We start from the raw sequence: 24,986 nt of genomic DNA, 5'->3' as shown, positions 1-24,986 counted from the left end.
AGGGGCCTCCAAGAGATTTCGTGATCAGGAAACAGCTGGTGAGGAGGTGGTGACTGTGCTCGGAAGGGGCAGCCATGTGAGAGGCCCAAGCACACCCACAGCCACCAGGCACAGAGAAGAGCAACTGCAGAGGCCCGAGGCAAGTATGTTAAGTATGTGCACAGGAAATAGCAAGACACCAGCGTGCTCAGAGCAGACCGAGCTCGGGGAAAGCATGCGGAGGAGAGTGAAGGGTCAGCAGGGCCAGATACTGGACCTTTTTATTTTTAAAATTTTGTTATAAAATATCTAAATATGTCAAACGTTTCCTAATTTTGTGTAACACAGACACAATCCCGATTCTCTAAAAACAGGCAGGTCTTACCCTAAGCCCTGGATTTACAGCTCTCCTTTCCCTCAAACTGCGAGGTCGAAGGTGATTATCCTCAGGCTGCTGTCTCTCCACCTTGGCTCTCCTGCCCTTGTGGGCGGGATCATCCTGTGTTGAATGGGGCTGTCTTGTCCAGCCTCAGGCACTAAGCAGCATCTCTGGACTCTAGCCTGCTAGATGCCGGGACCACCCACACCCCAGGTGTGACAGTCACATGTGGCTGCAGACTTCCAAGTGTCTCCTGGGGACAAAACCGCCAAGTACTGAGAAGCACTACTCTCTCAGCTTCTCTCTCTTGGACTAGCAGAGGATCTTGGCCAGGATTCAGGGAACGAGAGAAGATCATGAAGGCACAGGAGAACAGAAAAGCCCCATAACCGAGATCCTGTGGTTTACAACAATACCTGTTGGCACTGAAGGGAAAGACCTCCGGAGGCCCCACCTGCCTCACCCTCTTCCTGGAGACCCTCCCATCACTCACAGCCCTGCGGACTGGCTTGCAGGGGACACTTGAGCCAACCAGCCCCACCCAGTCAGCTCCCAGTCTGGAATGTGAAATAAGAACCTCAGACAGAGGCCAGTCTGTGCTGGGCACTGGGGTAGAGGCTCAGGGAAGTATGGGCTCAGGCGGCCACTCCTGCCTCAGGGACAACCCCCTAGAGCCCAGCAGTAGAGAAAGAAAAAGAAACAATGTTAAGTATGCAAAGAAGTAAAAATAAGGCATCTGGGGGCTGCAGAGAGCAGGGACTGGGGTGGCCACTCCTGTCACAAACTTGCTGAGGCGCAAAAGCCATTTTGAAAAGACAGAGACATGAACAAAGCCAGAGGGAAAACCAGGACAGGAGATCCAGAAGTCAGGGCATAATCCTGGTGGTTCCCAGTTCCTACATCAGCCCATCATACGGCCCAACAAGAAATTCTGCCTTTGGGTTCTGCAAAACACCCCTGTTTCCTTCCATCATTTTCTAGGAGCCAAAAAGGAACTTTATTCAAAGAGACACAGGGATAGCAGGCAGGAAGAGATGAATCTCAAACATGACTGAAGCTGTGAGGAAGGGGGAGGGAGGGCTCCTGAGGCCTTCTTGACCAGCCAAGACGGAGCCAGAGTTTGGGATAAAGGAGGTGGCAGGTCCTCTGCATGGCAGAGTGGCAAGGCCTTACCCAGAGACACCAGGAGCCCGCAGTTTTCCAGCATCACCTCCTGGTACAGGGTCCTCTGAGCCGGGTCCAGCTGCCCCCACTCCTCCCGGGTAAAAGTCACGGCCACATCATCGAAGGTCACAGACACCTGGAATGTCAAACAGAGATAGTAGCATTAGCCTTGGGATGGCTGGATGGGATCAGAGCCCGTCTCTGCATCGCTGGTAAAGGTGCAGCAAGATCAAGGCCCTCATCACTGGGCACTTCCTCTGCACTGGGCTGAAGGGGAGGTGGACGATGCTTTGGACATAATACGATACAGCCATACTTTGGAGATACTGGGGGTTTGGTTCCGGACCACTGCAATAAAGCCAGTCACAGGATTTTTTTGGTCTCCAGGAGCATATAAAAGTTATGTTTACACTATACTGCAGTCTATTAAGTGTGCGATAGCATTACGTCTAAAAAAATAATGTAGACACCTTAATTAAAAATTACTTTAGGGACTTCCCTGGTGGCGCAGTGGTTAAGAATCCACCTGCCAAAGCAGGGCACGCAGGTTTGATCCCTGGTCTGGGAAGATCCCACATGCCGCGGAGCAACTAAGCCCGTGTGCCACAACTACTGAGCCTGCGCTCTAGAGCCTGAGAGCCACAACTACTGAAGCCCGCGCGCCTAGAGCCCGTGCTCCGCAACAAGAGAAGTGAGAAGTGAGAAGCCCGTGCACTGAAACGAAGAGAAACCCCCGCTCGCTCTGCAACTAGAGAAAGCCCGTGTGCAGCAACGAAGACCCAACGCAGCCAAAAAATTAAAAATTAAAAAAAAAAAAGTACTTTATTGCCACCTACTGTATAGCACAGGGAACTCTACTCAATGCTCTGTGGTGACCTAAATGAGAAGGAAATCCGAAAAAGAGGGGATATATGTATACGTATAGCTGCATCACTTTGCTGTACAGTATAAACTAACACAATACTGTAAAGCAACTATACTCCAATAAAAATAAAATTAAAAAAAGGAATAAACTGAAAAGCAAGAAGGAAAAAAAATTTTTTTTAAAGTACTTTATTGCTAAAAAATGCTACCCATCATCTTGAGCCTTCAACGAGCTGTAATCTTTTTGCGGGTGGAGGGTCTGAACTATTGTGAGAACTACCAAAATGTGACACAGAGACACGAGGTAAGTGAAAGCTGAAACGCTTGCTGGACGCAGGGTTGTCACAAAACTTCAATCCGTAAAAACACAGTATCTATGCAGCACAATAAAGCGAGGTATGCCTATAGTGTAAGAGAGAGGAGCGTCCTATGCAGGAGCCATTGGAAAATGACACAAGTCAATGGAAATGACACTGGAACTGTGAGATGCAGACAGAAAGGACGCTAGGATGTCAGACGATTGAGTAAGTCATATTAATAATAATATCAATAGGGCTTCCCTGGTGGCGCAGTGGTTGAGAGTCCGCCTGCTAATGCAGGGGACACGGGTTCGAGCCCTGGCCTGGGAGGATCCCACATGCCACGGAGCGACTAGGCCCGTGAGCCACAATTACTGAGCCTGCGCGTCTGGAGCCTGTGTTCCGCAACGAGAGAGGCCACGATAGTGGGAGGCCCGCGCACCGCGATGAAGAGTGGCCCCCGCTTGCCGCAACTGGAGAAAGCTCTCGCACAGAAACTAAGACCCAACACAGCCAAAAATAAATAAATAAATAAATAAATAATTCCCATTAAAAAAAAAAAAGATCCTGTGTGCTGCAACTAAGACCTTAAATAAATAAATATTTTTAAAAAAAAAATAATAATAATATCAATAACGTTAACAACAGCAGTACCTGAACTTGACTGGTCCTACTACCTGCTGGTCCCCATGCTGAGTGCTTTATGTTATGTCTAAAAGCAACTAAGTCCCTAGCTCTTAAGCCATCGTTTTCACCAGTATCTCCTGACTAAACACACTCCATATAGAGTTTTCCTTGTTAATGTTACTTCCACCACCATATTCTATACATTCTCCTCAATGTGAAATGTCCAGCAGATGCAGGACCACATCCCTATGTGACCAGAACCACTAAGTAAATATAAAAAATCCAGCCACTCCACTCTCAGGTGAACAGTCCCACCAATGCAGATCTATCATTTAAATGCTCCAAGACATCGCCTCATGGTTTTTCACCTGCACGTTCAGTGCTCACATCTCTCTGCTTTCTAGCTTCATCCTATCAGCTTTCTTGAGTTAATATTTCAATTAAAGACCTGGAAATTCCTAATAAATTGACTGGTTCATACATAGGAACCCTGCAATATTACTCATTTCTGGTACTGGAAAAATTCATATTACTGGGCACATTTTGGGCAGGTAGATAAGGACAGAAAAATTAACTAGGGCTTCAACATTGACTACCAGATGATATACGTTTAATTAATTAAAACTCTCCGGGAGGTAATCCTACAGCATCCTCTATGATGGTTTAAGGGCGCACATATGGATGGCTTTCTCTGGTTGGTTTTAAGTTGGAAGTGGGGACAAGGATTAGGGAAAGGGTCAATTATTAATCAAGTCCTGGCCATTTGGGGCCGATGTTACAGAAGTCACTGTTTCTCTTCCTGGACTGTCTCTAGAGATAGGAATCTGGCTTCTGGCAAGTCTGACTTAGACCGGGCTGGACTCCTGGGTTGTTGATTGTAGATAAGGGACTGGATTCCGCAGCAGGTTGTTTGTCAAAGTTCTATTTTTATACGCGGTCTATTTTCCATTTGTATATTCAGTCTCGCATGTCCTAAGACTGGAGATAAAGTCAGTGACGAGCCAGCTCCACTGCTCTTACACAAACACAATGGCAAAGAGTAATCTAGCGCCTCTCTTGACTTCCACCCTGCTAAGGAGCCCTCTCCGAACCAGCAGAGAAGCAGCAAGGCCAGAAACATGGTCCACTCACCCGCGTCGGGTCCATCCACGCCGCCGCCATCATGGGACCCTGAGGAGAGAGCGGGGCCCGGAGAGGCGGCGACAGAGGCAGGTACCGCGGGCTCAGCCGACTGCCACCCGTTCCCTGCCCTGGGCTGGGTGGCCGATCGCGCGGAGGCTCACCGCTCGCTCAAATGCGCGGAGGGGAGCCCTAGCCTCCTTTCTGCTCATTTGCGAAGAGCCGCACTATAAGCGGCCACAGAACAGCTATCCCCTCCCCACAGCTGGCGTGGACGGAGCAGTCGCGCGCAAATGACATCTGCAGCCAATGGGGTCGGAAGTCCCGCCCCTGCGCAGGAAATGCCCCCGCCCTGGGCCCTCATTGGTCCAGCGCCTACAACAGTCGCGCGGTGCACAGCCTTCTGGGTAATGTAGTTTTTTCTTAACAAATAACCGGCAGCGGAGCGCGTTCCAGAGGCGCTATTCCTCCACGTAAACGACTTAGGAGGCCCAGGGGTACTTCCCTGGCGGTCCAGTGATTAGAACTCCGCGCTTCCACTGCCCGGAACCTGGGTTCGATCCCTGGTGGGGGAATTAATATCCCACAAGCTGCAAGGCACGGCAAAAAAAAAAAGACTTAGGAGACCCAGAGCCCCGAATCAGAGCCGCCCCTTCACAAGGGACATAACTTGGGGGAACCAAGGAGCACTGAAGGTGCAAGTGAAAAAACTAGGAGCCAATATCTTGGAGCATTTTTTTTTTTTTTTTGGCTGCACACAGTGAAAGCGCGGAGTTTCAACCACTGGCCCGCCAGGGAATTCCCTTGGAGCATTTAAATGATAGATCTGCAATGGTAGGGCTGTTCATCTGAGAGTAGAGTGGCTGAATAGCTTGTATTTACTTAGTGGTTCTGGTCACATAGGAATGTGGTCCTGCATCTGCTGGACATTTCACATTGAGGAGAATATATAGAATACTGTGGTGGAAGTAACATTAACAGGGTAAACTCTATATGGAGTGTTTTTAGTCAGGAGACACAGTGGTGAAAAAGATGCCCTAAATGATCAGAAAACATGTTTGAGCTCCTCGCTGAGTAGTCTGGATGTTTACTCTGGTGCAGTCAAGCTTATTGTAAATGAAGGGAGCAGCTGCCACATAAAACTGCAACAGAAGGATGTAGGGGAATGTTGGAAGAAAACTCCCAAAATTGCTGCAAGCAGAGCACATGATTTCAGAAGAGGTTGAAGATACATTTATTATCAGGGATGACTTATCCTGACGCAATAATATGACAACACCGCGTAAGTGCTAGTGAATTCATTTGAGAATTGGACGGCATTGATGTGCAGTGAAACATTTTATCTTGAAGATGGCTCCATGTTGGATGTCAGCATAAAGAGAACGGACCTCTGGATGGATTAGTGTCCTGTTTTACAAATGACATACTCCTGAAAACATGGGGAAAGTGAGTTGAGTCTAGGAGCCACTGGGATAGGTGGTAGGTGATGCACCACCAGGGTGGTTATTTGCATAAAGTAGTAACTTGTTTTCAAGAAGTGTCGTTAAGTCACAATACCTGCGGCCCAGGAAGGGCATCATTTTGGGCTGCTCGCATGGGAAACAGTTTCTACAAGAAATAAAGATTCTAGGGGCTTCCCAGGTAAGACTCTATGCTGCCACTGCAGGGGGCGTGGGTTCAATCTCTCGTCGGGGAACTAAGATCCCGCATGCTGTGTGGTGCGACCAAACATAAATAAATAAATAAATAAATAAATAAAATAAAGATTCTACTCAATCACACACCAACTCATGCAACTATAAAGACCTGGTACAAAATGATTCAGCTTTTATTAATTAGCAAGATGCATCTTAAAAGAGAAGAAACAAAAGACAGAGTAGATACCAGAGCCAGGGGTGCTCCATGAGCAATCACAAAGGATTAGGGGTATACAGGGCTCAGGAAACCATTTGAGCAGATGGGGGCAGCACCCTCCGAGAGTGGGCCCGGACCCATGGGTGCTCCAAGATCTGGACCAAGGGCAACCGCTCCGAGGGCTGGTATCTGAGAAGCTTGGAGATCAAGTCCTGAGCCCCCAAAGGCATTGATGGGGGAAACCTTACATCTACCTGATGAGGCCAGAGAAGAAAGGGAAGTATGGTTAATTTCCTTGGTCCATTCAAGGCACTGTTCGGGATCTTAGCAGACAGTCTTTGTGTGTGCCCTGGGCTCCGCAGGCCCACCAGCCCCCACTGACTAGCGCCCGCATGAATGCCCAGAGTGTGGCCTTCCCACCTTGAGGATGCGTCTGTAGGTCTCATTATGGGAGGGGCTCTCAAAGGGCGGATTTCCCACCAGCAGCTCGTAGCAGAGCACCCCAATGCACCATAGATCCACCTTCTCATTGTATGTTCTCCCCTCAATCATTTCTGGGGGCAAGTAGTCCAGTGTCCCACACATTGTCCTTCTCCTAGAGGGCAGAGAAAGGAGCACTAAGCAGAGGATCAGTACAAGGGAAACTCCTTCCCCAGCTTTCAATGAGACAGGAGACCCTAGGAAGTCCTGGCAGCCCTCTCCCAGGCACAGGAATTTGGAAACACCAAATTTTAATACAGATCAAGCTTTGAAGAAGGCAAGTACTGGGATCCACCAACTCCATATTTTAGAACTTTTTTTTTTTTTTTGGAGGTGCTGCACGTCATGCCGGATCTTAGTTCCCCAACCAGGGATCAAACCCGTGCCCCCTGCAGTGGAAGCACAGAGTCTTAACCACTGGACCACCGGGAAGTCCCTCCATATTTTAGAATTCTTCATACAATTATTTAGCTCACGATCCGGGATATTTTCACAAGGAAGATTTGGAACAAACTGATGGTACAACAAGAGGGACGAAGTAAATTAATTATGGTTTATTCATACAGTAAAATCCTTGGAATTATGGAGCAATGGTTCTTAATTTATTTACATGGAAAGTTATTGGTAAAGTTATATGTTAACAGAGATTAATCTCTGTGAAATGGCTGAACCACATTCTTTCAGTCTACAAATACACATTAAATATAGGCATTTGAAAAAAGGTAGTATTTAAATACAAACCTAGGCTTGTATCTGGATCTTACGTGTGAAATAAATCAAACTGGATCATTCTTAACTGGCACCCAGGGTGCCACCACCTGACCTACCTTAGAGAGGGGGTGTGCACAGACCAGCCAAAGTCTGCAATCTTCACCTCACCCCTGAACCCCAGCAGCAGGTTCTCCGGCTTAATATCCCTATGAATCACCTTCTTTTCATGGCAGTAGGTCAGAGCATCTGCCAACTCCTCCATTACCTGTGTGAGCAAAGAAAAAGCAGTCTGGAAATGGAGCTGGCCATGGGATGATTATTGCTGTGATTTCCCATCTGGAGCCCCCCAAGAATCTCTTGCTTCCTATTTCTAAGTCAGTTCCACTCATTTATTCAGTGAACTCCCGTAGAGCCTTTCACGCTTCTTTCCATAAGGTAGCGCACTTAGATTCTGTTGCTTACAACCAAAGAATCCAAACTTACACACACAATTTATTAATATTCTGGGGGTAATTAGGGTATCCAAATGTGAAGTTGTAGGGTATAAGAGTCATTATATAAAATTTATAGATTGAAATTCAGAAATAAAGAAAAAAGCAATCTCGATATTCATGACCGCCACAAGCAGTGACCCCCATCAGCCCATAGTAAACTCATGAACCCGAGCCCTCAGCCTCCCACCTCACCGTGGCTGTACGCTGTTCGTCTAATGTGTGGCTCTTCTGCAGCTCCTTGTAGAGCTCACCCCTTGGAGCATATTCTAGAATCAGGTACATCCGGCGTGCATCATGGAAGTAGTTGTACAGGCGTAGGATATTGGGGTGTCTGCGCAACAGAAGGAGGAAGTGTCAGGACTCCTCCCTGAGGCCCAATTCATGATGCTATTACAAGTGACTGGTCACACAAGGGGCAAATTGTGCTGGGACCAGAAGAGTAACAGCATGATCTGGAAGTTTGTGAGGGGAAAATGAAACAGGCATCAAGTTTCTGATGTCTGACACAGGGAGCTTTACATGGTGTGACTGGAATGAACTGCAGAGAAAAAAAATCTTCGTAAAGCAATTATACTCCAATAAGGAGGTTAAAAAAAAAAATCTTCGAGGTGAAAGCAAAGGGCCTATTTGGGGGTAGTATTGGGGGAAATGCTGAGTTCAGATGTCGGAGATGGAAGAGGAAACAGGAACAAGAGAAAAAAAGAACCGGTAACAGGAATCTCATACAGAGACTGTCCTTACTGTAGATGTGCCTGGATTTCAATTTCTCTGCGCAGCTGGTGTTCCAGTCCTTCCTTCTCTATCTGGGACTTGAAGAGGACTTTCAGGGCCACAATGAAATGGCTTTCCTTGAGCCGAGCCAGGTACACATTCCCAAATTTTCCCTTGCCGAGAGGACGCCCGATTTCAAAGTCATCAATTGTGAGGCGCCGCCTGATAGGAGAGAAGGAAAAGAGCCTCCGTTTCGGAGGTGGGTGGAGAGTCGGGGAAACTTCATGCTCGCCTTCCTCTTTCACTTTACCCTCCCTGGGCCCCTTTCCCTTCTCAAGGGCCCTGTCAGGGTGTTTGGTCAATAACTGTCAGTCCCACGAGGCAACCTTCACACGTGGAGCTTGCTCTTCTTCCCTCGGTCCCACTCCCCTTCCTTTTTCAGATACAAAACAAAGGCGCTCACATGGTTGGGATGCTGGGCATCGTTTGACCTGCTACAGCTACTGAAAAGAGAAAAGAGACGTCAATACTTTCTTCTGTGCACACCCACCCCCAACAACTGACACCAGGCCTTTCTTCTAAATCCTCTTTCCCTGGTCCTGGTACTTATCCCTTTCACCTGCGGGCTGAACACTGCCCGACTTCATCTCAGCTTTCGGGTGGCTCACTAGACGAGATGGTGGTGAGGAGGACGCCTTCCTGAGCCCTGCGGAGCTGGGTGTCCAGGAAGGAGGTAGCCCTCAGGCTGGGGCTCTTCCAGTCCCGACCTGCTCCCACGCAGCCTCGGGGCAGTCACTGGGCTGGCACCGCCTGCGGGTTCCGCTGAGGCTCACCTGCGCTCACACCCACTGCTGAATTAGAGAAGATCGTGGACGACGCGGGCCAGGCCCTTTATACTAAGTGCTCTGGCCCCATTGGCTGAGCGGGTAGTTCCTGGTTGACTCCCACTGGTTGAAATGTCTGCGGCTTAGGCAGCGTGCCCAATAGAAGAGACAGGAATGAGGGCTTCCGCCCGTGGTTGGGGGGCGGGACTGAAGGCGCTGGGCCAATGAGAGGGCAGGGCGGGGAGACAGGAAGGCGGGAGCCGGGGCAGAAAGACACGAGAGGAGGGAGCGCCAGAAACCGGAAGGGGAGAGAGGGTGGAGGGGTGTGGAGAGCCTGTAATGCAAAAAGCCTGAATGAATGAGCAAACATATAAATCCGTGACTGAGTGACTGCTTTAACGAACTCAGTGACGTGACGCAGGTGTGACTGAATATAAACCAACCGCAGGAAGCTGCCGGGGTACGTTGTGCAGTTGGCAAACTCCAGAACCACGTGCAGCCCAACTGGCCCCAGCTTGAAGGGCGTGTCCTATTCAGGCCGCTCCCCAGGGTCCTCCTCAGTCACTCGCTTATGTGAGGGTCACCACTGTGGAGCTCCCTGAAATTTGTGCCTCTGTCCCCCAATATCCTGTGGCTTGTGTGCCCTCCCCCAATACACCTGTCTCCCCCAGCCCAGGACTGCCCGGGCCACTTGGAGTGGGGGCACGGACCACAGCTGCATTCCGCCCTCCTGTCTCATGTACTTACTACAGCACAGGTGATCCTTGAACAAGGGGGCTGGGGGGGTTGGTATTTAAGGGTGCTGACCTTCAGCATATAACTTGTGGTTGGCCCTCAGTGTTACCACCAGGGTTCTTGGACTCCCTAATCAATAGAAATTGATAAGAGGCCTGAGGAGAAATTCAGATAAGGCTTTATTGGGACTCCTGCAGCAGGAGGGAGAAAACAAGTAGCAGGTTCCCTGGCTTGCTCCCTGAAGGGGGGCAGGCTGGGCCCTTAAACGCGGTGACCCCAGGGGAGGGGCTGGAGGGGTGTCTTAGGTTATCTGCCCACCCCCTTGCTGGTGCTGTGTGCAGGGAGCATGCACAGTACCCTGTTTTTGCTCCCAGTACCCTGTTTTTGCTCCTGGTACCCTGCTTCTGTTCCCATCTCCTCAGAAGTGGCAGTTGGGTTTTTGGTCTTTTTGTATCTTGTTGCTCATAATTTGCCTCAATTGCGCATGCATGCAGTTATTTTTAGTCCCTTATAGTTTCTTTGTATTTTGTTACTGGAGATGTTTGTCCAGGTGCAAGCACTGCAGCAAAGGGTCCCACGTCCTAGCCTGTCTTATCAGTATTTGAGATTCCTCCATATCTGCAGGTCTGCATCCAGGGAGGAGTTCAACCAACCCCAAGTGGTGCAGTGCTATAGCATTTACTATTGAAAAAAACCTGCCTTAAGTGGACCTAGGCAGTTCAACCCCTGTTGTTCAAGGGTCAAGTGTATTTGTTGGACCCAGTAATCAGTTTGCATTTTGGGTCTCAAATAGTAAAATCATCCCCCATATTTATTTGTTTGGCATACACGGAAATTTCAAAAACATTTGCAATTGAATTCTTTTAGACAGGTAATAGGGTGAATTGGTGGGGAAATGTAAAAAGGAAAAAATCTCCCAACCCAGAAAAACCTCTCCGAAAAGATAGTAGAGAAATAAAATAGTTTAATATTGTATAAGCATTAAACCAGAATGTGATGCACAGCACAGTTGCTAAGAGATTGCAAAGAATAAAACTCACCCTTTGATATAGCCAAACAGACACAACCCATTACATACATTTTCAAACAAACAATAATTAGTTCTCAAGTACTGACAGCACCATTTGTTACACATAGTTCATCCTAAATTTACCTGGTAATTGGGGTGACTATCTGCTGTTACACTGGCTTTCTAGAAGGGAAAACTAACTTCTCAATTCTTTATGACAGGGGAAGTTTTGCTACTTGGAGCAAGGTGCCTGTCAAAGTTAGGCTCCTACCCTCCCACAGAAGCTGGGATGTAGGGATGCTATCTCCTTTGATGTCTTCGTTTCAAAGAGATGGATTCCTAGGTCTTTGAGAGAGACATTCCTGGGTTCGGAGTGTATTGGGGTGTTTGTGGAAAAGCAAGGCTAGTGTGGCTAAGAGCTGCATCTTCAGGAGTTAGAGTGGTACGAGGTAAGTTGGAGAGATAAAGGGAGGCAAATTGTGTAGAACTTTGTCAGCCATAGTAATGAGGTTCTAATATGCACCTGAACGTGTTCTAAAATGTACCTGTGGGGGACTTCCCTGGTGGTCCAGTGGTTAGGACTCTGCGCTTTCATTGCTGAGGGTCTGGGTTCAATCCCTGGCTGGGGAACTAAGATCCCACAAGCCGTGCAGTGTGGCAAAAAGAAAGAAAAAAATAAGGACTTGCCCTTGACCAGCTCCAGGAAGACCACTTCTGAGTCCTTGGAATATCTTGACTAGTGAGAGTGATTTTTATGCTTACACCTGTAGGTCCCACTGTATTATTATGACCAGATAATTCATGCTAACAATGTGACTCATGATGAAGGGTGGGCTTTGTATTGCCTGAGGCAGCACTACATCTTTGCCTTCTGCGGATCCTGAGTATCCATGGTAGGTCACTTAGGCGCTGCGAGCCTCAGTAAAGGAATCTGTGGACTCTGAAGCTTGGGTGACCTTCCCTTGTTGGCGATAACTGAACATGTTGTCACACATCTTTGCTGAAAAGTTGAGTCCCTGTGAACTGCACAGGGAGGGATCACCTGGAAGGGGTGCTTGGTTTCTCCCGGACTTTATTACACGTGCCTTTTCCCTTTGGTGATCTCGGTCTGTGTCTTTTTGTTGTAATAAACTGTCATCATGAGTATCACAGCTCTTCTGAGTCTAGTGAATTCTCCTAGCAAACCACCCAGCCTGAAGGTGGTCTTGGGCAGCGAAGAACCATGAAAGTTTCCCTGAAAAAGAAAAGTTATGACCTAGATGGGTATTCTGGTAAAGGCTTCCCTAGGGAAGTGCTATTTGAGGTGAGATGTGAAAGATAAGCACTCACTCACTAGCCAAAGTGGGTAAGGAAGAGCCCTACAGCAGGTGGGGAAATGAAAAGAAACGGAAACAGGAAGTGAAGAGAGAAGAGCAGTCAGACACGTGCAAGAGAAAAGGCAGTAAATTAGGCACATCCCTTACCAGGTAAGGCCCCATGGACGGGCTATGTTAAGGATTCGGTGTTTATCCCAAGAGTTAAGGGAAGTCATGAAACACTTTAAGGGTGTGTGTGTTGGGCAGGTAGCAGGGAGTGAGATGCATCATCTAATCTGAGTTGCATCTCTGGTTTCACTGTGGAGAATGGATTGGAGAGGAAACATGGGTAAAACAAGACCTAATTACTAAACAGAATTAGAGGTGATAGATGATGGTATTATGGTCTAGGAAGGAAGTGGTGGATTACAGAGAAGAGGATAGACTTGAGAGGCATTAAAGAGGCAAAACTGGCAACTTTGCATGTGGGGGATGAGGAAACAGAGGTAACCAGGCTGAGTAAGGGAGTTTTTTTTTTTTTTGGCCGTGCTGCATGACATGTGGAATCTTAGTTCTTCAACCAGGGATCAAACCTGTGCCCTCTGCAGTGGAAACCTGGAGTCTTAACCACTGGCCCACCAGGGAAGTCCCCTGGGATTTCTATCCTCAGTAACCAAACAGTGCCATGTAGTGTAGAGGCAAGACTAAAAGTGGATCAGGGGCTTCCCTGGTGACGCAGTGGTTAAGAATCCGCTTGCCAATGCAGGGGACACAGGTTCGAGCCCTGGTCCGGGAAGATCCCACATGCCACCGAGCAACTAAGCCCGTGTGCCACAACTACTGAGCCTGCGCTCCAGAGCCCGCGCTCTAGAGCCCGCGAGCCACAACTACTGAAGCCCGCATGCCTAGAGCCCGTGCTCCACAGTAAGAGAAGCCACCACAATGAGAAGCCCGCGCACCGCAACGAAGAGTAGCCCCCGCTCGCTGCAACTAGAGAAAGCCCACGCGCAGCAACAAAGACCCAACGCAGCCAAAATTAAAAACAAATTTAAAAACTTAATATTTGATAAAAAATTTTAAAAAAAATAAAGACATGGCCTTATCTCATTCTTTAAAATAAAAGTGGATCAGAATCAGGGAGAAGTGGGAGCCATTTTAGGAATCTTTAAAAAGTCAAGTGGAGAATGAGACATCTTTGAAACATCCAAGTGCGGACAGTAAGAAGACAATCAGGGGTTCAGGGCTAGAGCGCCAATAAGTCAGCACTGGGAAAATAAATTTCAATTTGTTCAAAGTAAAGAAGATAACTGAAGCCAAGGGTGCAGATGAAGCCTTGGAAGAGACCACAGAGTGAGAAAAAGGCCTGTGAAAAGTATTTAGAAATTTCAAAACTGAATGGGTGACTAGAAGTGGATGAGTTAGCAAGTTAGAAAAAAAGAAAGAGGGAGAGAGAAACCCAGGAGAGTGATGTTACAGAACCAAAGAAAAAGAGTATTTCAAGAATGGAATGGTCAACGGGGTCAAGTTCAGTCTCAAGAAACACAAGGGCTTAAATTTTATAAACATGGGAGTCACCACCGACCTTCGCCAGAGTGGTGTAGAGGGTGGGACTGTAGCAAGGAGGTTCACAAGGTAGGGAGGTTTGGGAAGTGGAGGAAAATAGAGGAAGAGGCAATGGTGAAGTGCAGTAATCGCAAGGAAAGGAAAATAGGTCCAAGGGGACTCCTCAGTTAAAGGGAGAGGGAGGAATAAAGAAGTGAGATGTGGGACAGAGAGTGGTGCCTGACACTCAAGGCAATGTGTGAGGACAAATCAGAAAGGGTGAAGGACAAAAGAACAGGCAGATGAGAAACAGGCTTTAGGCAGCTGAGATCACAGGCACGGCAAACGTTGGGCAGACTCTATGATGGGGAAAATGTTGATGATTGCTTAAGTGTGATTCCAGGTTTCAAGGAGAGAGAAAGTGAGAAGACAGCACATCAAATGTGTACGAAGATTTATACCTAAGATCAAGAGCATGAAATGTAACTAGAATGAGCAATAATAAGCAGAGAGGTTGAAAGATGACGTGGCTACAGATGCCATAAGGGACAAGGGAGGAAAGTGATGAGGATGTCTGTTAACCAGAAGGTGATCAAGAAAACAAATGACGTAGTAGGACTCGGGAGACAGCACACAGAAAGGCGTTTCTTCCTTCATGTCTCAGAAAGTTGGAGAAATCATACAGGCAGACTATCTGAATTTGTCATTAATGAATTTGTGGCCCCCAGTTAGTCACGCTTGGTCATTGTCTCAAGTGTGTGACTTTGAGAAGGGACTCTGGAACCATCTTTCTAAAAGACAAACACCAGGGGGGGAGGTAAGTGGCATCTTACTAACACCTTGGCCTGTCGAATACCTGCTTTCTACTTGCTCACCTGGACAGCCTCTCCTTGGCATTGTTCTTTCCTCTGTCCATGACTCTCCACACCGTTCCAATTTAAAGATTGCATCTGGCTGGGTGCACTGACACGCTGCTTTCTGGAAATACCTGATTTGCTGTTGTATTCCTAGTATTTATCCTCTCGTTAACGCTTTCAGGCATTGTTTTAAAATGTAGGATTTAGTATCCTGATATGAGGCCAACAGATGATTGCCGTTGAAGAAATACAGTTCTGCAAGATGAGGTCACGCCATGCTTCACAGGGTCACATGGGGACACACTAGAGTGGAGTCAGAGGCAAAAGGATGGAGGCGGAAGTGTAGGCAAAGATTGTGTTGTCATTTTCACTGGGAGCATTGGGCCAGGTGAAGCCAGCAGGCTAAATAGGTTTAGGATTAGCTAGTTGGGATTTCAGCACAGTTCAGAGTGCAGGGGCTGTCCTTAGTTTCCTGGGATCTAGGGAAGGGTCTTGAAGCATGAGAACTTGATAAAGGCAGTAGTTGTGGGGTCTGGGCTCTGGAATGGCTGGTTTGTATTTGAAAGGCACACCCAGTGGGGAAAATTATCTGGAGGAATCAGCTAGCTCTAGGAGGCAGTCTCTACAGGATCAGCAAGGTCCCAAATGTTAGAACTTCAGAATAAAAGCACATACTTTAACCCATGGATATCCAAAACAAAGGGAAGGAGAGTGGCCAGGAATTTTCTAAAAAGTCTTCCAGCAGGTAAGAACCAGGTCAGGAAGTACGAACAGGAAGTCAGACCACAGGGCCCATGGCACTGACACTGCTCTGAGGGAGGCAAAGTTGCCCATTTACCATTTAGACCTTTAACTGTGAGGTGCGTAGCCTACCTGTGAGCAGATTACAAATCTTTAACCCTAAACTCTTAAGGATGACGTCATTGAGCACTCCAGAGCCGCTCCCCCCCCCCCCCCCCATCCCACAACTGAGACAGGAAAGGTCATCTGCAGGCCACAATGTGAGTACAAAGGGGAGAGGCACATACTCCCAGAGACCAGGTTCCTGTCGGGGTCCAGCACCATGTCTCCAGCAAGGGCCCTCCCCGCTGGAGCCACCGGCTCCCGCTCTCCCCAAGTGAAACTCACACATAGATCATGAACGCGACTAAGCCTGAAGTGAAGTCTTTAATTAAATCTTGTCAGGTGCACTGAATGATGCACATATTCCTTATTTCTTTGTTGAAGACAGAGACAAACAGCATCAAGAGCAGGAACAAAGAGACAAGAAACTGTTGACTTACGTGCTACAGGAACACACAGCCTTGATCTGGCATTTACATCTTTATAGATAAGGGTAAGCAAGCAGTGGGTGTATTTGCAAGTCAGACCACTTGAAGCCATGTATCTGTATATATATACACACAGAAATACAAATATATTAGGTCTATACACATTTATATACATATATATGGCCTCAAGTGGTGTACATACATACACACACATATACATACATATATTAATATTGGGAAGAGATAAGGTCCTTTGTCACCATACTGCCTCTGTATTTTGTCATCACTAAACTAAATCCTGGCTAGTTAAGTTCTACTTTGGCTGATTTTTTTTTTTTTTTAAACAATTTCACCTCAGAGTTACGACTCACTTTTTGTCGTAGGAAACTGTATTTGCTTAATGTTTGTTACAGAAGTCTGAATTAATTGGCATCTTAGTACCATTTAAGTCACTATGAAGACATAACACAGCAGGCCTGAGACTGCTATTCTCTTGAGCTTGCAAGGTTCACCTCTGCAAGGGCTGGGGTTTGGGACCTTCGATTTCGGGAGATTTCCCATTATTCCCACAAATGACGAGTGGCTCAGTGTGCCCAAGTTTTTTTGTTTACCTGTGTGGCTTAATGCCGAAGATCGATCTATCCTTCTAGAGGTCTAGAATTTGGTATGTGCTGGAGTGTCCCCAAGAAACCCTGGGCACTGGGTCTCCAAGTAGCTTCCCCAGTAGACATTTCAATCTATTGCTGTTAACTCCTTGATGGAGCTTAAATTAGGCCCATCCTGTTGTGACTTCCCTGAGACAGGACCATTGCAGATTGTCCCTGGTTTCCTCTGGACTTCAGTCCTTGTGCCTTTTCCCTTGGCTGAGTTTGCTTTGCACCGTTTTGGTGTAATAAAGCACAGCTGTTGAGTGTAACAATATGCTGAGTACTGAGTCAGCAATTCACTGAAACTGAGGGTGGTCTTTGATGACCCCAAACAATCATTCATTATGACTACGATCTGGCCAGAAAAGCCTGTGTAGATTTTCTTCAAGGTCAACGTATGTTCTATACGGTGCCAACTATATACACAGCTTTGTGTAAACACTGTGAGGGAGCCAAACATTATAAATTCCCTGCTGCATGTAGCCATTCACTAGAACACACATATACTGAGTGTCTACTAGGAAAAAAAGAACAGAATGGGACAGTGGCTGGATGTGGGTGATGATGAAAAAATGGCTGCAAAGTGTGTCTGGCTTGGGCAACAAGGCAGAAGACAGTAGGATTCACGGAGAATCCAGGCACCTTAAACACAACTCTGAACAATCTACAGGTCTCAGCTGTAAGATCTGTTCTCAGAAATTCTTGTGGATACCAGGCTTTTCATTTCTCCAGTTAATTTAGGATTTCTATCCCAACATCAAGATAAACCACCAGAGAACCATGACTTTGGACTATACAGTTTGGCCTGTTTTCTCAGAGTCCTTTGGCATTATAAGCTAGGCAAAAATACAGAAGATGTATAAAAGAACCAAATGGAAATCAAACAACTGGAAAATTCAAGAACCAAAATGAAAACTCACTGGGTGAGCTCAATAGTAGATTATATACGAGACAGAAAGAAACCAGTGAGCTCAAAGAGACATCAACGGAAATTAATCAATGTGAGGAACAGAGAAGAACAGACTGGTGGAAACAAAAAGATGGGAGCCTGAGGGTCCTACGGAACAAGAATGTGAGAATTATCATTCACATTACTGGAGTCCCTGAGAGGAGAAAAAGCGTGGGGTTGAAAAAATATTTGAAAAATAACTAAAAATCTCCCAAATTTGGCAAAGGGCATACACCACATGATTCAAAAAGCTGAGAAAACACCAAACAGGATTAACCCTAAAAATTCTATGCCAGGACTCATCATAAACTGCTGAATATTATAATAAAAAACACTTTGAAAGCAGTTGATGGAAAGGATGGCTTTCAAATAGAGGAACAATGGGTTGAAAGGCAGGTTTCTCATCTGAAACCATGTTGGAAAAAAGGAGATGGACAGAAGAAAAAACAGACATGTTTTCTTTTGTCCTAAAAGAACTGTGGACCCCAAGTCTTATGTCCCACAAAAATATCCTTCAGGAATGAAGTGAACATAAAGACATTTTTAGATGAAGAAAGAAAAAACATTTGTTAACAGCAGACATACCCTAGAAAAAAGGCCACAGGAAATTTGCCAAACAGAATGGAAATGTTAACAGATGACTTGGGACTTCAAGAATGGAGAAACAACAATGGAATGGTAAAAGTAGAGGTAAACAGACTATGCTTCTCATGAATTTTGTAGAAAAAAAAAAAAACAACACTTAGTTGAGGCAAAAATTACAATATCCAATATAGTTCTCAGTATACAATGAGAAAATACTTACAACAATTATATTAAGAGTAGGGAATGTAGGTGAACCTAATGGAATCAAGGTTTCTATACATCAAAGTGCTAAAATGCTGGTAACAGTCTGTGATAAGTTATGTATACATAATACGTAAAGAAAATTAAGGTATATACTCAAAAACATTACAGACGTTATCAAATAGAATTCTAAAAAATGTTAAAATAACCCACAGGAAACAGGGTGTGGGGAACCCAAATAATAAAAACTGGAAAACAAGAGGAATAATACAAAGGGAACACAAAAAAAAAGATTAATAAAATGGTACAGTTAAGCTCTAACATATCAATAATTATTTTAAATTTAGATGATCTAAACCTACGAATTAAAAGTGGCAAAATGGATAAAAAAAAAAGTATGACCCCAACTACATGCTGTCACAAGAAACTTACATCAAATATAATGATGTAGATAATGTTAAAAATAAAATTATGGAAAAATATAAACTACAAACATTAATAAAAGAATGCAGTAGTGACTATACTAATATCAGATAAAGTATGCTTCAAAGGCAAGAAAATGAACCCTTTTATTATGATTAAAGGGTCAATACACCAAGATGACATAGCAATCCTATATGTGTATGCACCAAACAACAGAACTTTGAAATACATGAAGCAGAAACTTACAGAACTTGTAAGGAATAGACAATTTCTCAATTATACTTCAGGACTTCATCATCCCTCTCTCTGCAACTGACAGAAATACTACACAGAAAGTCAGCAAGGATGTAAAAAATCTGAGCAATAACCCCAACCAAGGGGATTGTGCAGAAATTTATAGAAAGTTCACCCAGTGACAGCAGAATACGCATTCGTTTTGAGAAGCCTTATAGAACAAGATATACCACACCCTGGGTCATAAAACAAACTTCAACAAATTTAAACAGTCAAACCAAACATGAAACAAATAAGAAATCAGTAACAAAAAGATACCAGAAAATGCTCCAAACAGTAGGAAATGAAACAATATACTTCTAAATAATACATGGGTGACAGAGGAAGTCTCTAAGGGAATCAAGGAATATTTAGAACTGAATAAATTGTAATGAAAACTTGTGGGATAAAGCTGGAACAGTGTTGAAGGAACTTTAAAATACTTAATGATCCGTTAGAAAAGAAAAAAAAGTTTCAGATCAATAATCTCCGCACCCCTCAAAAAATAAAAAGAGCAAAATACAACCAAAGCAAAGTAGAAGATACGATATCATAAAGATCCGAAATCAGTGAAATTAGGAACAGAAAGGTAAAGGGACTTCCCTGGCAGGCCAGTGGTTAAGACTCTGTGCTCTCAATGCAGGGGGCAAAGGTTCAATCCCTGGTCGGGGAACTAAGATCCTGCATGCTGCATGGTGCGACCAAAAAAAAAAAACCAAACAAACAAAAAAACACCCAGAAAGGCAATAGAGAAAAATCAATAAAGTGCTGGTTCTTCAAAATGATCAGTAAAACTGGTAAATGTCTAAGATTGACAATGATTAAAAAGAAAGGTGACATATTTCCAAAATCAGGAATAAAATAGGATATAAGTACAGACCCTGTTGCCATTAAAAACATAATAAGGGAATACTCCCAACAAGTCTCCAAATAAGAAAAGTTAGATAAAATCAAACATTTCCTTGAAGAGGACCAACTATCCAATTTATCCAATATGAAAACAGATACTCTGAATAGTTCCATACTTATCAAATAAAATAATATGTAACTAAAAAGTATCCAGAAAATCTCCAGGCTCAAATGGTTCACTGGAGGATGTTATGAAACATTAAAACAACAATTAAAAACAATTACACAGAGGATTCCCTGGTGGCGCAGTGGTTGAGAATCTGCCTGCTAATGCAGGGGACACGGGTTCAAGCCCTGGTCTGGGAAGATCCCACATGCCGCAGAGCAACTGGGCCCGTGAGCCACAACTACTGAGCCTGCGCGTCTGGAGCCTGTGCCCCACAACGGGAGGGGCCGCGACAGTGAAAGGCCCATGCACCGCAATGAAGAGTGGCCCCTGCTTGCCGCAACTAGAGAAAGCCCTCGCACGAAACGAAGACCCAACACAGCCAAAAATAAATAAATAAATAAATAAAGTAGTTATTAAAAAAAAAGGTCAAGCTCTATACATTAAAAAAAAAAAAAAATCAATTACACTGTCTTCCTAAAAAATAGAACTTGGGAAGCCACTATCACCTCAACACCAAAACCAGACAATGACAATAGTTAAAAACAAGCAAACAAAGAATGACAACTACATATCATCAATCAAAAGATTATAGGAAAACCTGCTCAAAAAAATATAATCAAATGGAATGTTTTAATATATATTAAAAAATTTATACTCCACAACCAAGTGGGGTTTATTCCAAAGATGCAAGACTGGTTCAATATTCAAAACTCAATGTAATACACTATACCAATAGGCTAAAGAAGAAAAACCAGATGATCACATTAACTGACGGAGCTAAAGCATCTGACAAAATCCAACACTCATTCATGACAACAAAAATCTCAGCAAATTAACAGACGGAAATTTTCTAGACTTGACAGGAAAACTCTATGGAAAAAAAAAACTTACAACTAACATTGTACTTGATGAAAAACTGACCATTTTCCCCCTAATATCAGAAACCAGTCAAGGATGTCCTCTCTTACTACTCTTACTCAACATCATACTGGGAGTCCTAGCTAAGTGCATAAAAAAAGGAAATAATACGTATACAAATAGGAAGAAAGAAAACTATTTGCAGGGGCTTCCCTGGTGGCGCAGTGGTTCAGAGTCTGCCTGCCTATGCAGGGGACGCGGGTTCGAGCCCTGGTCCAGGAAGATCCCACATGCCACGGAGCAATTGGGCCCGTGAGCCACAACTACTGAGCCTGCGCGTCTGGAGCCTGTGCTCCGCAACAAGAGAGGCCCGCGCACCACGATGAAGAGTGGCCCCCGCTCGCCGCAACTGGAGAAAGCCCTCGCACAGAAACAAAGACCCAACACAGACAAAAATAAATTAATTAATTAAAAATTAAAAAAAAAAAAAACTATTTGCAGTTGACGGTTCTATGCAGAAAATACCAAGGATTCTATCCAAAGAAATGTCTAGAAATAACTGAGTTCAGCCAAGGCTGCAAGATACTAAAATACCACCCCCCAGAACAATTATCTTTCTGTATGCTACTAAAGATCATGTGGAAATGAAAGTTTAAAACAATGCCAATAGGGAATTCCCTGGCAGTCCAGTGGTTAGGACTCCTTGCTTTCACTGTAGGGGGCCTGGGTTTGATCCCTGGTGGGAGAACTAAGATCCCACAAGCCCTGAGGCCAAAAAAAAAAAAAAAAAAAAGCCATTTACAAATCACTAAAAAAAAAAAACAAACCAACAACCTAGACATAAATCCTAACAAAAATATACAAAACCTGTATTGTTCAATATTATAAAAAGGTAATGAAATATCAAGAATTACTTAGATACATGAAATGCCATACCACGTACTGTGTTCATGGTGTTGCTTTTAAACAAACTGCTCTACAGGTTTAAATCAATTTCTATAAATACGTGAGCAAGGTTTTTTTGCATCCTAAGATTTATATGGAAAGTCCAAGGAACTAGGAAAGCTAAGTTAATTTAAATAATGAAAGAAAGTATTCACTTTACCGAATTTTAAGATTTACCGTATAGCTACAGAAATTAAGTAAACAGATTGAATCAATAAAAAGTCTGAATGTCTGGTGTTCAAAACCACCAAAAGAACCATTTGTTTTTTTAAAAAACCAAAGCCTGAAACAGTCTTAACTGGTGCAATAAAACGTGCCCGTGTGTCATATGTGTATCTTTATCTACTTAAATACCTGTCCTCAAGTGTCTAACTCTCCCAATACTGGACAGCAATGAATGTATATATAAGACACATAAAGGGTCAAGGCCCTTTGCCTGTGAAATAACATTCCCCTCACCCCAAGTAAACTAAGGGATCCATGACAAAGTGCCATAACCTTGACAGAGAAGTCTCAAAGAAACTGTGTTTGCATTTCATTTTTTCATCTAAGTTTCCACCTTCTTTTTATAAAAATTCCTGAGATAACACTGCAGTGTAAACTAAGGGAAAAACGTAGCTAAAGTTTTCCTTAGTGCACAATAAACACTGGTCTCTCCCTCACAGATGAACTCTCAGATGTAGAGTAAGGCTCTAGGCTGGGTCAATTTCTACAATGCGTCTTTACACAACTACTGATGATCCGTGACAGGTTTTCTCACAGAGAAGATACTTGTGGGATTTCTCTTTGGTATGTACGATCAGATGTCATGGTAGGTGTTTTCTCCTGCAAAAGATTTTCCTCGGTGTTTACATTCAAAAAGTCTTTCCCCAACAGGAGTTCTCGGAGGGTGACTGAGGTTTGCCCACTGGTGAAGGTTCTTCCCACATCTGTCACACTGACAGGGTTTCTCCCAGTATGAATCCTTTGATGCTGAGTGAGGGATGAGCTGCGACTGAAGGCCTTTCCACATTCACTGCACTTATAAGGCTTCTCTCCGGTGTGGATGATGGCATGTCGAATGAGGTTTGTGCTCCAGCAAAAGGACTTCCCACACTCCAAGCATTCATAGGGCTTCTCTCCACTGTGAATCCGCTGGTGCCTGGTGAGGCCTGACCTGCGGTTGAAGGCCTTCCCACACTCCGTGCACTCAAAGGGCTTCTCCCCAGTGTGGATGCTGAAGTGCCGAATGAGGTCTTTCCTAGTGCTAAAGGCTTTCCCACATTCTTTGCACTCAAAAGGTTTCTCTCCAGTGTGGGCCCGTTTATGCAAGATAAAAGTGGAGCAGTGGGTGAAGGCCCTTCCACATTCAGTGCACACAAAAGGCTTCTCCCCAGTGTGAATCCGCTGGTGCCTCTTGAGGTATGATCTGTGGTTGAAGGCCTTCCCGCACTCGAGGCATTCAAAGGGCTTCTCCCCAGTGTGGATGACGTAGTGGTGAATGAGGGCTGCGCTCTCACAGAAGGCTTTCCCACATTCACTGCACTCATAGGGCTTCTCCCCAGTGTGAGTCTGCTGGTGCCACACGAGGTATGACTTGTGTTTAAAGACCTTGCCACATTCAAAGCACTCATACGGATTCTCACCACTGTGGATGATGTGATGTCGAAGGAATCCTGGCCTATGTCGGAAGACTTGCCCACATTCTTTGCAAACGAAGGGTTTTTCCCCAGTGTGTCTCCTCTTATGTAAGACAAAATTGGAGCGGTGGGTGAAGGCCTTTCCACATTCACTGCACTTGTAAGGCTTCTCCCCAGTGTGAATCCGCTGGTGTTGTGTAAGGTAGGACCTGCGGTTGAAGGCCTTCCCGCACTCTGTGCACTCATAGGGCCTCTCCCCGGTGTGGATCATGTGGTGCTGGAGGAGGTGTGTGCTCTTAATAAAGGTTTTCCCACACTCTGTGCATTCATAGGGCTTCACGCCAGAGTGAATCTTTTCATGTCCAGCAAGAAGGTGTTTCTTGTTAAAAACTTTCCCACATTCGTTGCATTTAAAGATACTTTCCTCTTCTTGAATAATGGGATCATTACCAGATCCACATGAGTCATGGTCATGGACAGCACCTCCTGGAGGGACGAGCTCCTCTACAATTCTTGAACACACACCACCAGCTGTCCCCAAGCTGCCATGTTCAGGACTCATTTTCTCAGGAAGCTTCTCCCTCTGGGGGTCCATCCCTGGTCCCAAGTGTCCTTCCTGCATTTCCAATGGCCCATCCTGATCCTTGGTTTGTCCCAACTGGGAGTCCGCTGGGCCTCCTTGTATTAGTTCCTGGATAGAGGCTCCCTCAAAGAGGGTTGGCTCACAAGTGGTAGGTTCTGTGGTCTTGGGTTTTCCTTTGTCGACTGAAAGAAAACCAATAAACAAGGCCCATTAGTAATACCAACAAGGATGAAACAAAATTAGCATTTCAGTGAAAAAGATAAAGATGAAAACAGTGCCTCTGTGTCTGTTTTGCTACCTCTGAATCTCAAGATTGTAACTTCTTTCTTTCTTGGTCATTAGACTGCCGACACCTTGGAAGCCAGACCCAGTAAGAGTCTGCAATGGACATAACACCACAATTTCACAGGCTTGGCTGGACAGAGTAATAATGCCTCTGTGGGCTTTCAGTTTCCTTTAATCAAAGACATCCCATGTTGCTGTAAGAACACTAGGAAAAGGGAATTCCATAATGGTACAGTGGTTAGGACTCCGTGCTTTCACTGCTAGGCCCAGGTTCAATCCCTGGTAGGGGAACTACAATCCCGCAAACCAAGTGGCACGGCCCAAAAAAAAAAAAAAAAGAACACTAGGAAAAGGCATCTAATGCAGCCCTGATAAAAGACAGGAAG

General features: G+C 45.1%; 3 protein-coding genes across 9 annotated transcripts in view; all 3 read right to left on the bottom strand.

Moving 5' to 3' along the window:
• ZNF805 (zinc finger protein 805) overlaps positions 1-4,696 on the bottom strand; it is a 28,508-nt gene extending 23,812 nt beyond the window's left edge. Inside the window, 2 exon segments of the mRNA XM_057534228.1 lie at positions 1,532-1,658; positions 4,444-4,696. Coding sequence (XP_057390211.1) covers positions 1,532-1,658; positions 4,444-4,476 — 160 coding nt within the window. The 5' untranslated portion in view covers positions 4,477-4,696.
• A 1,547-nt stretch (positions 4,697-6,243) lies between these two features.
• On the bottom strand, positions 6,244-9,559 carry AURKC (aurora kinase C). Of its 4 annotated transcripts, none has more exons than XM_057534231.1 (7): positions 9,301-9,559; positions 9,068-9,184; positions 8,712-8,903; positions 8,163-8,301; positions 7,593-7,741; positions 6,706-6,880; positions 6,244-6,539 (listed from the first exon to the last, which is right to left on the bottom strand). In XM_057534231.1, the coding sequence occupies exons 4-7, from the start codon at positions 8,250-8,252 to the stop codon at positions 6,369-6,371; spliced, it is 585 nt and encodes a 194-aa protein (XP_057390214.1). In that variant the 5' UTR covers positions 8,253-8,301; positions 8,712-8,903; positions 9,068-9,184; positions 9,301-9,559; the 3' UTR covers positions 6,244-6,368. The 4 variants fall into 4 exon arrangements, with proteins under 4 accessions (XP_057390214.1, XP_057390212.1, XP_057390215.1 ...); XM_057534229.1 differs by having other exon boundaries at positions 9,145-9,184; XM_057534232.1 differs by having other exon boundaries at positions 9,068-9,181.
• Positions 9,560-16,096: 6,537 nt separating this feature from the next.
• LOC103017351 (zinc finger protein 264) overlaps positions 16,097-24,986 on the bottom strand; it is a 30,209-nt gene continuing 21,319 nt past the window's right edge. For all 4 annotated transcript variants that reach the window (XM_057534224.1, XM_007175448.2, XM_057534227.1 and 1 more), the window contains one exon: positions 16,097-24,497. In XM_057534224.1, coding sequence (XP_057390207.1) covers positions 22,870-24,497 — 1,628 coding nt within the window. In that variant the 3' untranslated portion in view covers positions 16,097-22,869. The remainder of the gene's footprint in view (positions 24,498-24,986) is intronic.

Source organism: Balaenoptera acutorostrata, chromosome 19 (assembly GCF_949987535.1).
Source record: "Balaenoptera acutorostrata chromosome 19, mBalAcu1.1, whole genome shotgun sequence".
NCBI lineage: Eukaryota > Metazoa > Chordata > Mammalia > Artiodactyla > Balaenopteridae > Balaenoptera > Balaenoptera acutorostrata.
Note: the sequence above shows the minus strand (reverse complement) of the source record. Positions and strands in the feature narration are given on the sequence as shown.

Bases quoted from the DNA above. Each gene is read 5' to 3' on its own strand.
- AURKC (XM_057534229.1), bottom strand. From the start codon at position 9,328: ATGAAGTCGGGCAGTGTTCAGCCCGCAG. The intron at 8,904-9,144 runs GTGAGCGCCTTT...CTCTCCTATCAG, and splicing joins ATGCCCAGCATCCCAACCAT to GCGGCGCCTCACAATTGATG. The intron at 7,742-8,162 runs GTGAGGTGGGAG...TTGCTCACACAG, and splicing joins ACGAACAGCGTACAGCCACG to GTAATGGAGGAGTTGGCAGA.